Source organism: Elgaria multicarinata, chromosome 11, assembly GCF_023053635.1.
Source record: "Elgaria multicarinata webbii isolate HBS135686 ecotype San Diego chromosome 11, rElgMul1.1.pri, whole genome shotgun sequence".
Classification (NCBI taxonomy): Eukaryota; Metazoa; Chordata; class Lepidosauria; order Squamata; family Anguidae; genus Elgaria; species Elgaria multicarinata.
The window spans coordinates 47,934,279-47,950,332 of record NC_086181.1 but is presented as its reverse complement, the minus strand read 5'-3'; the positions used below and the strand labels follow the sequence as shown (position 1 = coordinate 47,950,332).

The 16,054-nt window shown below is 50.9% G+C and overlaps 2 protein-coding genes across 3 annotated transcripts in view; one reads left to right on the top strand and one right to left on the bottom strand.

Annotated features, from left to right (window-relative positions):
- The window catches only part of INCA1 (inhibitor of CDK, cyclin A1 interacting protein 1), a 222,711-nt gene that overhangs the window by 164,224 nt on the left and 42,433 nt on the right, over window positions 1–16,054 (top strand). The gene's annotated exons all lie outside the window — the stretch shown is intronic.
- The window catches only part of KIF1C (kinesin family member 1C), a 43,463-nt gene that overhangs the window by 15,828 nt on the left and 11,581 nt on the right, over window positions 1–16,054 (bottom strand). For both annotated transcript variants that reach the window (XM_063137532.1, XM_063137533.1), the window contains exon 2: window positions 8,041–8,184. In XM_063137532.1, coding sequence (XP_062993602.1) covers window positions 8,041–8,146 — 106 coding nt within the window. In that variant the 5' untranslated portion in view covers window positions 8,147–8,184. The remainder of the gene's footprint in view (window positions 1–8,040; window positions 8,185–16,054) is intronic.

Below are 16,054 nucleotides of genomic sequence, written 5' to 3'. Positions count from 1 at the left end.
GGTAAAGAGCGACTGTGAAATATTCTGCACACAAAAAAAGGAGTTATGTGGCTTATGAAGCACAATTCGATGTCTGGAAGTGATCCTGGCAACATAAAGACTACGAGGCCCATTTTCCACGGAGTTGCAAGCTTGAATCAAGAGACTGGACAGATTTATCATTCCAAGCACAGCCTTTCTCAACCTGGGTCCACCAGCGTGTTGTGGGCTACAGCTCCTATCAGCCAATGGTCAGGGATGATGGGTGTTGTTGGACAACTACAGCAGATTGGGGAAAGATGTGTATGCCATCTCTCCCTCCCTCTCCCTCTCTTCACTGTGCTAACTTGAAGGAAGGAGAGCAAGACGGTTTCCAGCACGTGCCTCAAGCAAGTTGGGCTTTTGCACTTCGGGAGTGAAACCGGGATGGTTTCCTTCTAGCAGCCCCACAGCGTTTAAGAGGGGGCTCTTGGCTGACCTCGGAGAGCACAAGAGCAGCCCTGGGAACTGGACTGGACCAAGGGGGCCCAGCAAGCCCTGAAGCGTCCTGTTTTCCCACTGGGCCATCCAGATGCCCCAAAGGGAAGCCCGCAAGCAGAACAGAAAGGCAAGAGCCCTTTGTGGTGGACTGCCTCTGAACTTGGAGGCTCTATTTAGTTCTCATGGCCACTGGCCATAATAAGGCTTGGGAGAGAAGGTAGGGTGACCACATGAAAAGTAGGACAGGGCTCCTGTATCTTGAACAGTTGCATAGGAAAGGGAAATTCAGCAGGTGTCATTTGTAGGCATGCGGCACCTGGTGAAATCCCCTCTTCAACACACAACAGTTGAAGCTGCAGGAGCCCTGCCCTCTTCTGTATCTGGTCATTCTTAGCTATACTCCTGCAGCTTTACATGCTGTGATGAAGAAGGAATTTCACCAGATGCTGCATGCCTACAAAGGACACCTGCCAAAATTCCCTTTTTGTGTGTGCAACTGTTAAAGATACAGGAGCCCGGTCCTCCTTTTCATAGGGTCACCCTAGGCAAACCATTCAGGGCTTTGGGGGTCAGACCCAGTGTCTTTGGTGATGCCTCAAGACAATCAGCCAAGATGCATGTCATGCACACGCAAAAAGCACTGGGCCCTGAGCTGGGAAAATCCAAAACCCACGACTGGGCAATACCTTTGTTAGGATCAACCAAAATGTTGCAGAAGAACCCAAAAGCGTGCAGGGCTCTGTCGTGACATTATGGATGATCTAAAATCCGAGTGTGAATTTTATTCCTTTTACGCACGGCCACACGCACACACGTGCAGCATGTTCACCAACATCAGTGGGACATCTGAGAAGCCGCCCCTGCTCTGCGTCCCAGCCCAGCCCGGCCTCCCACTCGCCTGCTCTCTCCCAACCCCACTGCCCCATTGAAACCCCCATGGCTGGGTCTGAGGGTGACGGCAAGGAGGAGAGGGCAGAAGCCTCAACCCAGAGCAGACGGAGATTGACCTGCAGCTTTTGAACTGGCAGCAGGAAGGACAAGGACAAGGGAGGGGGGATGAAAGGAAGGCAGTCGGCACATGCTCAGAAGCACTCTTCTTACTCCATATGTTCTTCCATGTCAAATAGGCCATGGGGTCAAGCCCAGACCGTGAAGGGCAGCAATAAGATGTTGCTCAGCATGTATAGGACTGAGGGAGGCCTTGCTCTGCTTTTCTTGCCAGCCACCTGGGGGCATTATTATTCCAGCACACCAGAAAGAAGCAGCACTTTTCTTCTGTCACAGTTCGAACACTCTGCTCGGCTCAAGAAAGAAACCTCCTGCCCCCGCCATGATCCGAGAAGCAAATCTACAGAAGCAAGAGTCCAGCTGGGGATCCTGAATGGTGCTGGAGAGGAGGGGAGGGGGAAGGATTGGTTCAGTGCACCACAACAGCGGCCTGACGGTGCAGCAGCTGACGCAGGAGGGCCACTCTTGCCAGCAGGCAGCAGGCAGGGAAGCACATCCCCAGACGTCACCGCTCCAGCCTGAAGCAGCCGGGCCGCTGGAAGATGTCACTGGATGCTCTTGATGAGAAACGGCAGTCTCGGCCTGCCAGTCTCAGCCTGGCCCACCCCACAAGGTAAAAGAGGGGACACCATCTGTGCTGCCCTGAACCCCCTGGAGGAAGGGGCAGGCCGCAGGATCAAAACAAGAAGGGATGTGATGCACAACGACCATGTCACGGATTCACCACCCCACTTCTCCGCACAGGCCTGCAGCACACGAAAGGTTAAGTCGGGGTTTCCCCCGAGTGCCCGCACGGAAGGGTTGATTTTCATCAGGACACACGAGTCCCATTCATGGAGGATTGGGCTCACGGCCAAAAGTTGGGGAAACAGACGGCAAAGCATCAGCCGCCAAACCACGGGCCGCGTTTTATGCTGGTTCCTCCTCGGCGGAAGCTTGAGACACGGGGACAAAAGACAAGGACTGACATTGCTCCAAATGGCCCTTCCCGTCTCTGTTTTTTTTTTTGCAAACTGCGGCACTGACCCCAATTTTAGATTCCCACATAGGAAACTAGCCACAGACATACTTTCACCATATCTACGAGTCATACTGACAATATTCTTGCCCAGAGCTTTGCGCTGTGCCAAAACCAACTCAAATTGGTTGTGGTGTCAAGAAACGGCGGCACGCTCAGTCCCACTGGGCTAAAAATGGGCTAAGGGGCAGCCGGGGGACTGTGTGAACGCCTCTGATCTCACACCAGCAGTGTCCACACGCCTGTGCACAATTGAAGCTGCTGCTCCGGTTGGCTAAAGGGTTTGGGACTAAACAGGACACCCTCGTGTGTCCTATCAACCTTAAATCAAGCAAGGACACACCTCTTAAAATAGACTAGCCATGTGGCATGGCCTCGATGACTTGAAGGACCTTTTCGCAGCTTTGGCTAGTTTGCCATCTGCAGCCTTTCCTAGACAGAGATAGCCTTGCCACGGTGGTCCACGCTCTGGTAACATCCAGGTTGGACTCCTGTGATGCGTTGCGTGGGGGGCTGCCCACGAAAACGGAACAGAAGGTTCTGCTTGTGCAGAATTTAGCTATTAGAATTCTGACCGGATCACCTGGACGGGAGCCGTGCCACGCCCATTCTTAAGGAACCACCCTGGCGCTCTGTTTGCTATAGAGCCCAACTCACCGTGCTGGTTTTCCCAACAGAAATTATCATTTGTTCATCAAGCTATTTTTATTTTATTTATTTATTTTTAAAAAATTTCTAACCCGCCTCTCCATCCTGATCGAGGCGGGGAACAACAGGATAAAACACATAAAACATTAATCAAAACACAACATACATTGTTAAAACTTCCTAAAAACATCCTAAAAGCATCCTAAAATTCCACTGGATAGGCCTGCCGGAAGAGATCGGTCTTTATAGCTTTCTTAAATGCTATAAGACTGTTAAGTCTTTAACAGGATGAAATTTAATAGGGATAAATGCCAAGTTCTACATCTAGGAAATAGAAACCAAATGCACAGTTACAGTATGGGGGATACTTGGCTCAGCAATACTATGAACGAGAAGGATCTTGGAATTATTGTAGATTGCAAGCTGAACATGAGCCAACAGTGCGATATGGCTGCAAGAAAGACAAATGCTATTTTGGGCTGCATTCATAGAAGTATAGCTTCCAAATCATGTGAGGTACTGGTTCCTCTCTATTCGGCCCTGGTTCTGGGCTCCACAATTCAAGAAGGAGGCAGACAAGCTGGAGCGTGTTCAGAGGAGGGCAACCAGGATGATCGGGGGTCTGGAAACTATGAAGAGAGACTGAAAGAACTGGGCATGTTTAGCCTGGAGAAGAAAAGATTGAGGGGAGACATGATAGCACTCTTCAAATACTTGAAAGGTTGTCACACAGAGGAGGGCCAGGATCTCTTCTCGATCCCCCCACAGTGCAGGACACGGAATAAGGGGCTCAAGTTAAAGGAAGCCAGATTCCAGCTGGACATCAGGAAAAACTTCCTGACTGTTAGAGCAGTACGACAATGGAACCAGTGACCTAGGGAGGTTGTGGGCTCTCCCACACTAGAGGCCTTCAAGAGGCAGCTGGACAACCATCTGTCAGGGATGCTTTAGGGTGGATTCCTGCATTGACCAGGGGGTTGGACTTGATGGCCTTGTAGGCCCCTTCCAACTCTGCTATTCTATAATTCTATGATTCTATAAGTTGACGAATCTCCTCCAGCAGGCCATTCCACAGTCTGGGAGCAGCAGAAGAGAAGGTCCTCTGGGTAATAATACCTATCAGCCTAGTTTTGGCTGGCTGAAGGAAGTTCTTCCCAGAAGACCTGAGTGTGCGGTGCGGATTGTACGGGAGAAGGCGATCCCGCAGGTAGCCTGGACCCAAACCATGTTGGGCTTTAAAGGTGATAACCAACACTTTATACTTCACCCGGAAACTAATTGGCAGCCAGTGAAGAGATTTTAAAACTGGCGTAATGTGGTCACCCCTAGGTGTACCAGTGACCAGCCTGGCTGCCATATTTTGTAGTTGAAGTTTCTGGACTAGGCCCACATGTATGTAGAGAGCATTGCAGAAGTCGAGCCTCAAAGTTACCAGCGTGTGCACGACCGCCTTTAGGTCTTCCGACTCCACGAATCTTGTACAAAAGTTCTCCATTATTTCAAGATCTCGCTGTGAATCTACGAACTGCCGTGCCATCACTTTCACAAAGCGCATCTTGGAGACCGTGGCCTGGCTGCACGCAGCATTACGGTATGTTCTCCCCTCCTACGGATTGTTTTCACATGACCCAATGTGTGCCGTACCATCGGCATGGAGCCGTTGGGGGCAGGGCAAGCAGCTGACACGAGAGGAGAGGTGCGGAAGAGGCCTTTCCATGGGCCGAAACCCAGACCACCTCCTCCTCCTCCTCCTCCTCCTCCTCCTCCTCCTCACCCACCAGGCGCTCCACTTCCTTCCCAACCTCCTCCTTTGATTCCCTTTCCAGCAGGCAGGTCTCAAGTAAACTTTTTTTACCAAACCGGGGGGGGGGGGGGGGACCTGTCTCATACTAGAAAGGAATGGCCTCGGTTCACTAGATAGCTACAGAAATGAACCTTCAAGTGAAAAAGGAAGGTTGAACAAGGGCTGGACCCAAACCTTCGTGGCCGCTTTGCCCACGCCACGTCCAACCCTGTGGGGGAAGGGGGAGGCAGCCAAAGCCGTGGCACTCGGAACGCCTGCTCTCTCCGGCCAGGGCCTCGATGGTGGGTCCAGCTGGGGGACGCCCACGCATGGCGGGCCCCTGCGGGAAACACCGGCGGAGGAGCATGTCAACCAAGGACCAAGTGGGGTGTGGGGCGCGGCCCCCACCCCTGATGCCAGAGGACTCAGAAGGGAGTCCCCCGGCCCCCACCCACAAAGCAGCACCCCACCCCTGGCTTGGACAGATTCATGGAGGAGAGGTCTAGGAAGCCCAAGGTCAGTCGTGATGCCTGGGTTCAAATGGAGAGAGAAATCTTCCTGCCTCTCTTGTTGTTCTGACCCGGCTGCTAAGATACTAAGGGCCTTCTCTGCAACGGCCCCCTGGCTGCGGAAGGCCCTTCCCAGAGAGATCTGTCTGGCATCTTCACTGTATGCATTTTCAGACCAGGATGAGACCTTCTTCTTTAAGCAGGCATTTAACCTTTAATCTGTTGCTTTATGAATTTTACCTGTAGCTCCTCAATGTATTTAATATTTTTAATGTTTAATATTGTATTATTTTGATATTATTGTTATTATTTCTTTATAAGAAATAAAGAAATAAATAACGCAGTCGTCCCCAATCGCTTGGCCTTCAGGAAGGAGGCACACAGGAGCCTCAGGAGCTGCCTGGCGCGGAGTCCGGGCCCTCTGGCCCTCTGGCCCAGTCTGGGCAGCAGGGAGCGGCAGCCGCGGCCCTCCAGGGTTTCAGGCAAGAGCCCTTCCTAGCCCGATCTGGGTGCTGCTGCTGGGGATTGAACCTGAGGCCTTCTGGACCCAAAAACAGGCTCGTAACGCTGAGCGACAGCTCCTCCCCCACGGGTAAGAACATACGTTTCTAACTCAGCCTTTTTAAAAACACGTTTTAATGTTCTTGTTTTTATTGTTGCAAGGTTTTATTGTTTTAAGTTGTTATATGCCGCCTTGACAGTTCTTCAGCAGATAGGGCAGTATATAAAAGTTCATAATAAATAAATAGTTGGCAGTTCTGAGCCTATGGTTTGCCTTGGAGAGCTTAAAAAAAAAGGGGCAGCTTCCTTCCTCTACAGAGAGCTGCAAGGCTCCCTCTTTCTCAAAGCGGAGCCGTGACGGAACAGGCTGGAAGCCTCCGAGGCCGAATGCAAACCAGCCCTCTGGCGTTCTAGGAAACCCAGAGCCTCCTAGGTGGAGAGCAGGGAGGGGAGCGATAGCGCCTGGCCTCCTGGCAAAGTCAGTCCGGTGGCTGGATTACTCAGCCGTGGCTCTGGGGAAAACATCCCGTGCATAACTCAAATAGTTGCGGCTTTGAAGTTGCCCTCTTAGCCGGGTAGGGTGGGTGCACGCCGTCTGGCATAATGCATTTGGGGGGACGCGAGGGCACGGAAGAATCACTTCCTTACTTTGGGAATGCCACTGTGTTCAACGCACCCCCCCATCTCCACCGCTGTACCCCCTGCAATGGCCTCTCAGCTGTTCCAAGGCTAAATATAGACAGGGACGAACAGCTGATGAGACGGCCTGAGTTGCACAGTTTACAACGCCAAAGCCAGTAAGTAAGACCACGCAGGGGCAGGCAGAAGTTGCATCAAGAACCTGGGAGCAAGAGGGTCAACTTAACCTTTGCAGAGCCTTTGCAAAAGGTGGATGGATTAGAACATAAAACGAAGCCAATGCCCCCAGAAACTTCCATTTTTTGCAGGTTGTGAAGGATAACAGATTTCTTGAGAGGTATTTATACAAAAACGCAGCCAGTTGAACGTGAAGGCTCTCGGATGTTCACAAACTCCACTCTCCCATCCCATCACCCGGCGACAGGATTAATTCAACATAAATGAGCCCCAAAAGATGTTTATCCAGTCTGTTTTTATAAGCTGTGAACTTGTTCACTTGCTCAGCCAGCCAGAATCTCTTTCTCTCTTTCTCTTTCTCTCTCTCTCACACACTTTCCCATACGATACTTTACCTACAACTTTCAAGTCGACTTCCTCTCAAAAGCAATGGGGAGAATATCTGATTCTATCGCAGAATCTTTAGAGCAGATTTTGTAAGCCTTAATAAAATTAGCATGGCCATTGACCCACAGGAGGAGCCGCCTTTTCCACCCCTCTTTACTTTCAGGCTTCTTCTTTTCCCCCTCCTGATCCAAAGCAAACTTTTCCAGACCGAGTTCTGTTTGGGGGTGAGATGCAAAGGAGCAGAAGAGGGGCTGTGGTGGTGGGGGAACGGAGGGAGAACGGACCCCATGGCCTAACGAGGCTGGAACTGTCCCAGAGGAAGCCAGGAAGTCTGGTGAAAGCAGCGGAGGAGCCAAACAAGAGTTACGGCTCTTGGCAATTAAAGCTTTTCCCTGATTAACTGATTTAATTAAAGTTAACCCATGTGACCACATTAGGGAATTTAAGGAACGGGTAGCATTTGGGGGATATTTGATTAACGGGAGCAGTGACTAAATGGATGGTCTGTTTTCAGGAGGGCCCGCCAGTGCAGGCCCAAAGCCACACAACTGGGCAGCGTGACCTTCCCGTTGAAACACCAGCTGTGCCAAAGTCCTATAAAGCAGGGAGGGACAAGGGCGGGGGCAGGAGGCCAATTTAAAGTGCTGAAGCAGTGGGACGAAGAGGGTCCTCAATCCTGCCCCCACCCAAAAAAGGCCCATCTTCCCCCAGACCTTCCCCCCCCCAGTAAGAATCCAAGATAAGAAATAACCCCATCAAGGCAGAAACAGCTGGGAAGAAGTGGGAGAGCCAGCAGAAAGATGTGGGGGTGGGGTGGGGTGGGGTGGGGGCTCACCCCAACCTGGTGCCTTCCAGACAGGCTGGACTACAACTCCCAGCATCACCCACCCCCCACCAACAAGGTAACTTACAGGTGGTTTTTCCCTGCATCTGGATCACGCATTTGGCATCCCGGCTGATTTCGCGGGCGTTGAAAGGCCTCACCCGGACAGCCACTTTGACAGAGGCACCGGCCATTTTGGGTCAGATTCGGCTGCAGCTCACGGTGGGATTACCTGGGGGGAGGAAGCGAAACAAACACATGTGATCCGTGGCGGCGTTTTCCCAGCAGGGTGGAGGCGCACGTGCCCTGGGCCAAGAGCCAAGGGGAACATACCAGGGACGGACAACTCCGTCCATTTTGCAGGCGGATAAATCCATTCTGTCTCATTTTAGGGTTAATCTGTGAACCTTTTTTAAAATCTACACAAAAATCAACATTCAAATACATATTTTAACACTGCTTTCTTTCAAGGTATACATTTTGATCCTTCCCCCCCCCCCCCCCCGAGCCTCAAACTGTGCTGGAACGTTCAGGATACGCAAACGCTAGCGGGTAACTTTGACCAAACCCACACGTTAGTTTCAAGGTGGGGCGGATCCAGTCTGTTTGTATTGGAATTCACAAAGATCAAATTCCTCAGGCATCCCCTAATAACCACCCAGAGAGCTTCGGGCAATCTGTATATTTTGGTGGTATGCACAAAATGGGCAGGGTCGAAGCTAAAGTGGATGGTGTCACCCACATACTTTCTCAAACACACACACCACCCTTTCTCACAAATTATTCATTTATTTAAAGCATTTTTTGGCTGGCTTTCAGGGCAAAGCCTTCACAAGGCGACTTACATACTCAGTAATACACACAGGGTTGAAGAGGCTGCAGACCGTCCACCCAAGCAGTAGAACCTCTCCAGAGCACTCTGAAGTTTGGGTCTCCACCGCAGGCACCTCTTTCGGTGACCCCCCCCCCAGGCTTCCTGCCCCTCCCAATTTTTTATTTTATTTCTTAATAAAGGAACTGTGACCTGCTGCAAACCAAAGCGCTGCCCTCCAGGACCATTTTTATTTAGGTTCCAAAGAGTGTTTTTGTGTTTTGGAGTTCAGATCCCACCTCTGTCTTAGACTTACGTTCCTGGGCAAGGCCCTTTCCATTTAGTCTGTGATTGTTAATTTAATATTGTATTGGTTTTATATGCTCTTTTAACTAATTTTATGTATTATATTGCATTTGGTGTTGTTCCCCACCTCAATCCAGAGGGAGAGGCAGGTAATAAATAAATAAATATATTATTATTATTAGTCTCACCAGTTTGGCTTCTGGGAAATGAGTGTTTTCTGAATCTCTGTCTCCACCATGGCAACCATTTTAGAAGACATATTGTGAGAGCGCTCATGACACTGCCTCAAAATTTTAAACTTGAAAGGTTGTCACAAAAAAGAGGGCCAGGATCTCTTCTCAATCATCCCAGAGTGCAGGACACGGAATAATGGGCTCAAGTGACAGGAAGCCAGATTCCGGCTGGACATCAGGAAAAACATCCTGACTGTTAGAGCAGTACAACTATGGGACCAGTGACCTAGGGAGGTTGTGGGCTCTCCCACACTCGAGACCTTCAAGAGGCAGCTGGACAACCACCTGTCAGGGATGCTTTAAGATGGATTCCTGCACTGAGCAGGGGGTTGGACTCGATGACCTTATTAGGCCCCTTCCAACTCTGCTATTCTGTGATTCTATGAAGGCTGGGGACTCCTGCTCTGACATAAAGCAGAGCAGGGAGAGGGGCCACGGCTCAGCGGTAGAGCCCTTGTCTTGCATACAGAAGGTCCCGGGTTCAAGACCCAGCATCTCCAGGTAGGGCTAGGCTGTTGTAAAGTAGTATGTACACTGATGGCACTGTGTAAACAACAAAAATAAGTACGTACTAACAAACAGACACCCCTAGCTCAATAAAGACCCTTCGGACATAGAATCATAGAACAGCAGAGTTGGAAGGGGCCTACAAGGCCATCAAGTCCAACCCCCTGCTCAATGCAGGAATCCACACTAAAGCATCCCTGACAGATGGTTGTCCAGCTGCCTCTTGAAGGCCTCTAGTGTGGGAGAGCCCACAACCTCACCAGGCAACTGATTCCATTGTCGTACTGCTCTAACAGTCAGGAAGTTTTTCCTGATGTCCAGCCTGAGTGATATGGTTTCCCCAGCTAGTGAAGGAAAAGATGCCATGCATGTACACACACACACACACACACACACACACAGAGCGTTCTCCCACTGAGTTTTTTTTTAAAGTGTACCAGAAATTTAATGAATGACTCAAAATTCAAGGGGCTTATAATTCAGGGAGTAACGGAGTCTTTCTAGAAGAGGGGCAAGGAGAGACAAACCCCACTGAACTATAAGGCACGGAGTCCACATGCCTCTGCAGTGGGGCACGGATTCCTCACACTTGGCGAAGCCTTGGTGCTGTTACTAAGAAGGAGCCCACGGCTCCTGGCCCCTGCCGTTGTGACGGCTGGTTAAACTTCCCAGCCATTCTGCCCTCACTAAGGGATTCCCATCCTGGGTCAGACAGAGGCAGCGAAAGACTTGTCGTTCTGGGAGCGAGGATGTGGTTGTTCAACAGTGAGGCAATATCTCTCTGAACATGCTCAAAAGCACCTTTCTAGTAAGCTGTGAGTTTCCAAGCCGTCATTAAAACAGGTACCACAGATGAGCTGTGCGAGGGTTTAATTAAATGTCTGCCCCAGTATTTGAATACTGAATAACAGCTATGAGGTAACAGAGGCAGATGAGCAATTATATTCTGGGTTGGCATGTGCAACGCGCAACAGAGGCGCACAGGTCTGCTTTTAAAACAGTCACCAGAAATTCATACCAGCTCTACTCAAATCTCCCTGGGAGGTCAGCATTCACTTCAAAACAGCCGTGGGAAGAAATGGCCCCTACAATTAGCAGAAGCAGCTAATAATTCTAAAGTCTGAGGCAGGTTCTGCCAGAGAAACTAACCCAAGTATTCAAGATGAAAGTGTTCGAGATCAAAATACCAAACTGCCTTTTCTCTGCAGCTCCCAGCTTTCAAAAAACCCAAAAACGAGACATCGGAAGTAGGCTTCATCCCTTAAGACTGTGGAAACAAGTTTGAACTTGTGCACTTTTGAAATTTTTCAAAAAGGGAATGGGGTACAACTTCCAGTGTCATTCAGCAGACTGTCCCAATGCCCAAGGTGGTATGTGGCCTTTCAGTGCTCTACCAGGACCCCACACCTTCTGCAGGACCAGAAGAAGTACAACCAATCAGAATGAAATTTAATAGGTATAAATGCCAAGTTCTACATTTAGGAAATAGAAACCAAATGCACAGTTACAAGATGGGGGATACTTGGCTCAGCAATACTACAAATGAGAAGGATCTTGGAATTGTTGTAGATCACAAGCTGAATAGGAGCTAACAGTGCAATATGGCTGCAAGAAAGGCAAATGCTATTTTGGGCTGCATTAATAGAAGTATAGCTTCCAAATCACATCAGGTACTGGTTCCTCTCTATTCGGCCCTGGTTAGGCCTCATCTAGAGTATTACGTCCAGTTCTGGGCTCCACAATTCAAGAAGGACGCAGACAAGCTGGAGCGTGTTCAGAGGCGGGCAATCAGGATGATCAGGGGTCTGGAAACAAAGCCCTATGAAGACAGACTGAAAGAACGGAGCCTGTTTAGCCTGGAGAAGAGAAGATTGAGGGGAGACATGATAGCACTCTTCAAATACTTAAAAGGTTGTCAAGCAGAGGAGGGCCAGGATCTCTTCTCGATCCTCCCACAGTGCAGGACGCGGAATAACGGGCTCAAGTTACAGGAAGCCAGATTCCAGCTGGACATCAGGAAAAACTTCCTGACTGTTAGAGCAGTACGACAATGGAACCAGTTCCCTAGGGAGGTGGTGGGCCCTCCCACACTAGAGGCCTTCAAGAGGCAGCTGGACAACCACCTGTCAGGGATGCTTTAGGGTGGATTCCTGCACTGAGCAGGGGGTTGGACTGGATGGCCTTGTAGGCCCCTTCCAACTCTACACTTCTATGATTCTATGATTCTAAGTATGACCAATCAGCAAATGTATAAAGTTGTGTCTAAGGTGACAGATTTCCCCCTTGAAATACAGAGTCCACTGGGCCCGACCGGTCTTTTCCCACGGATGCTCATCACTGCCTTTGCTCTTCTATCTGACCTTATAAGCCAGTGCAACGACACAGGCAGCCCCAGTTCCCAACGCCTGCTAAGGCACATCCTCTAGGTGGGTTAAGCAGTGGAGACGTAGCTGGACCAAGGTGTGTCTTTCCACAGTCCCGACCGAGTGGCTAGAGGGACCTTCAGGTCATGGCAATGAGAAGCCCACGTGCCTGTACAGGCAGTGCACCTGCTTCTGCAGCATCAGAGCCTGAGAAGCTGCCTTCTACCTGGTCAGGGTTAGTCCACGTCTCCCTGCCAATGGCTTTCCGCCGTCGCAGCCGGACCGAGGCCCTTCCCCCGATTCCCAATGGCTGGAAATGCCAGGAATTGAACCCGGGATGGATCTCATGCATGGAAAGCACAGAGGCGCATTACCACCAAACTGCTTGAAAAGCACAAATGAGAACACAGTGCAAGCAAATCCACTGAACGTGAATGTCTCTAGTTACAGAAACTGAGGCTTTACCTGCTTTCAGAATCTGGAAGTTGCGTGGGAGGGGGCAGAACGCCCCCCAAGCCTCAAACCACCCCCTTCCCCCTTTGCTGCCTGTGCATCTTCAAGGGCTCCTCTGAGATGCTGCTCCAAGGGGTGCCGGGTGAACCACACAGTGGCCAGGGGCATGTTCGTGCTCAGGGGATGCTTTTAACGAATAGGCGGAAACAATGCAGCCCTTTCCCCAGGGGCTTCTTAATCCCAAGGAAGGTGTTGAATGCTGGCCAAGCATATTTCACTCCTTTGTGCCTCCATAATCACTCCCTGAAGCAAAAATGAGACACACACCCCTCTCCAGAAGACAATTCTCCGAACTATGATGAATAGCCTCACCCACCACACCTGCTGCTGCTGCTGCTGCCTATTTAGCAGACCAGAGTGAAAGTTAGGCCAAGAATAGGCTGACCCTATGGAAAGGAGGACCGGGCTCCTGTATCTTTAACAGCTGCATAGAAAAGGGAATTTCAGCAGGTGTCATTTGTATATATGCAGAACCTGCTGAAGCCCCCTCTTCATCACCACAGTTAAAGCTGCAGGAGTTAAACTAGAGTGACCAGATTTAAAAGAGGGCAGGGCTCCTGCAGCTTTAACTGTGGTGATGAAGAGGGAATTTCACCAGTTCCCCATATATAGAGCCTCGTGTGGCACAGCGGTAAGCGGCAGTTTCTGCAGCCAAAACTCGCCCCACAGCCTGAGTTCGATCCCAGAGGAAGCTGGTTCTCAGGCAGCCGGCTCAGGTCGACTCAGCCTTCCATCCTTCCGAGGTCGGTAAAATGAGTACCCAGCTGGTACCTAGGTAGCCATGACTGGGGAAGGCCATGGCAAACCACCCCGCTACAAAGTCTGCCAAGAAAACGTCAGCGAAAGCAGGCGTCCCTCTAGGAGTCAGTAATGACTCAAGTGCATGCACGAGAGGTTCCTTTCCTTTTCCTTCCCCATATATACAAAGGACACCTGCTGAAATTCCCTTTTCAATACAACTGTTAAAGATACAGGAGCCCTGTCCTCCTTTTCATAAGGTCCCCCTAGCCAAGAAAGCGTCCCTCCACACAGAGAGAGGAGCCAGGATCCTGAGGGCGCCTCTAAGTGCACCTCACAATTTCAACCAGCCGGACCCATTTGCCTTTTAACAAGACCCTGTTCACAAAATGCCAGTTTCTGAAACTCCAGAGTGCTGTGCCCCATACAGCACAGGGCGAGTCCAAAGCCCCACTGGGCATGCAGAGCTGGTCACACACGGATCTCGACAGGGTGGCCCTGGAGAAGGCGGCACAGGCTGGCTCAAGGGAGACAAACTGGACACTCGAGTGTAAGAGCCCAATGCAGCTTCCCCCAACCTGATGCCCTCCGGGTGCGTTGGACTACAACTCCCAGAATCCCTCAGCCAGCTCTGCTGGGAATTGTAGTCCTGCCACCACTTACGTTCCAGAACTCAGCCTGGCCCCTAAGGCAGGGTTGGGTAGAAGGTCGCTCTCCAGATGTCCGAGACATTAATTTTCAGAAGCCTCTGCCAGCATGGCCCATGGTCAAGAATGCAGGGGGTTGGAGCCCAAAGCACCTGGAACATCTGGCCACACTTGCTCTAAGGAAACCTTAGAAATTGATCGGGTGGTTCTGCCAGTATTCCCGCAATATCACTGGAAGCCTCTTTGGTGAAGCCTTGGAGCAAAGCCACCTGACTTCCCTCGCAGGGTTGTCGGGAGGATAAAAAGGGAGGGTGCAGGAACCAGATAACCTGCTCTGTAATACCCAGCAAGAAGGCTGGATGAAAATATAATGAAAAGGTATCTCTGCTGCTGGTGTTGCAATGCCTGCCAATAGGTCGTTGCACACGTAAGCCCCAAGGCTAGCTTGGGAGGAGGAGGAGGAGGAGGAGGAGGAGGAGGAGGAGGGAGGCCTAAGCCAGCCAGGCTTGGGGAACCTGCAAAGCTGCATCGAATCACAGAATCACAGAGCTGGAAGGGGCGTTGGAGATCACCTAGTCCAACCCCCTGTTCAGTGCAGGCTCTGCACAGCAGGGCACCGCCACCGCCTCCCTGCCTGAGGGCCATCCAGCCTCTGCTCAACCACCTCCACCGGCAGCCGGTTCCGCTGCTGAAGAGCTCTCAGTTAGGAAGTTTCTCCTAAGGTTTCGCCAAAATCCGTTTCCCTGCCATTTCCACCCATTAGTTCTCGTCCTGCTCTCGGGAGCAACAGTTGATCAGACCATTCAGGTCCGTCTAGCCCATGACAGCCCACTCTGACTGGCAGCCACTCTCTAAGGTCCCAGACAGAAAGAGGTCCCCTTTCTGAGACGCTGCCAGGGACTGAACCAGGAAGCAAGCAAAACATGTGCGCCTCTACCGGGGTAGGATGGGGTGAGGTGGGGTGGGGTGGGGTGGGGTGGCTGCTACGGGCCTTCTCGGACACAACCCGGCTCATGCTAACCCACAGCCCTGCAGCCATGCCCCCCACCCCACCCCACCCCACCCCACCCCACCCACCCCGGCCTTCCGATACGTGTGCCTTTTCCTCCTACAATGTGACCTCAAGGACATCAAAGGAGCAGCACAGAGGTAGCGCAAATAAGAATTCTTGCTCACATGATGGCCGATGACAGCTAAAAGGGGATTATTTTTAGCCAAGACAGCTGTTCCCCAGCAACGAAGAGAGAGCGGGAAGAGAGATGAAACACGTCAGATGCACACTTGCACAAAGGCTCCGGCAAGAGGCGACTGGGCTCACAGCTCCTCCGCCCCTCCTCACAAACAATGCCGGGCACACCACCTCTGCCTCCCACCCTCGAGGTTCAGGCCTGCATCACGAAGGAGCGCTCAGGAGAGTTTGGGCGAAAGACACAGGAAGACGCCTGTCTTGATTAAAACAAAAACAACATCCAAATCAGAATTATTTCACAGAATCATAACATCAGAAGGGAGCCCAGAAGACACTTATTTATTAATTTATTTATTACATTTCTTTACTGCCCAATAGCTGAAGCTCTCTGGGTGGTTCACACTTAGTCCTTACCCACTGCCCAAGTTAAGGTATCTCTATGGCCATTTCTACACCTGCCTCCCCCCCCCCCCCCGGGATCATCCCTGTGCATGCAAATGACACACAGGGGATCCCAGGAGCAGGCAGGGATGACCCCTTCATTTTCCTGGGATAATCCTTCAGTGTAGAAAGGGCCCTAGACTTACCCAACCTTTTTGTGGGAAAACTGCCAGAGAAGGAGATTCCATAAGGCATTGTGCACATTTATTTAACTTTTTAAAAAATGTTTCTTTTGGACCAAGAAGTCCCCCAAACTAGGGTGACCATATGAAAAGGAGGACAGGGTTCCTGTATCTTTAAGAGTTGTACTGAAAAGGGAATTTCAGCAGGTGTCCTTTGTATATATGGCGAACC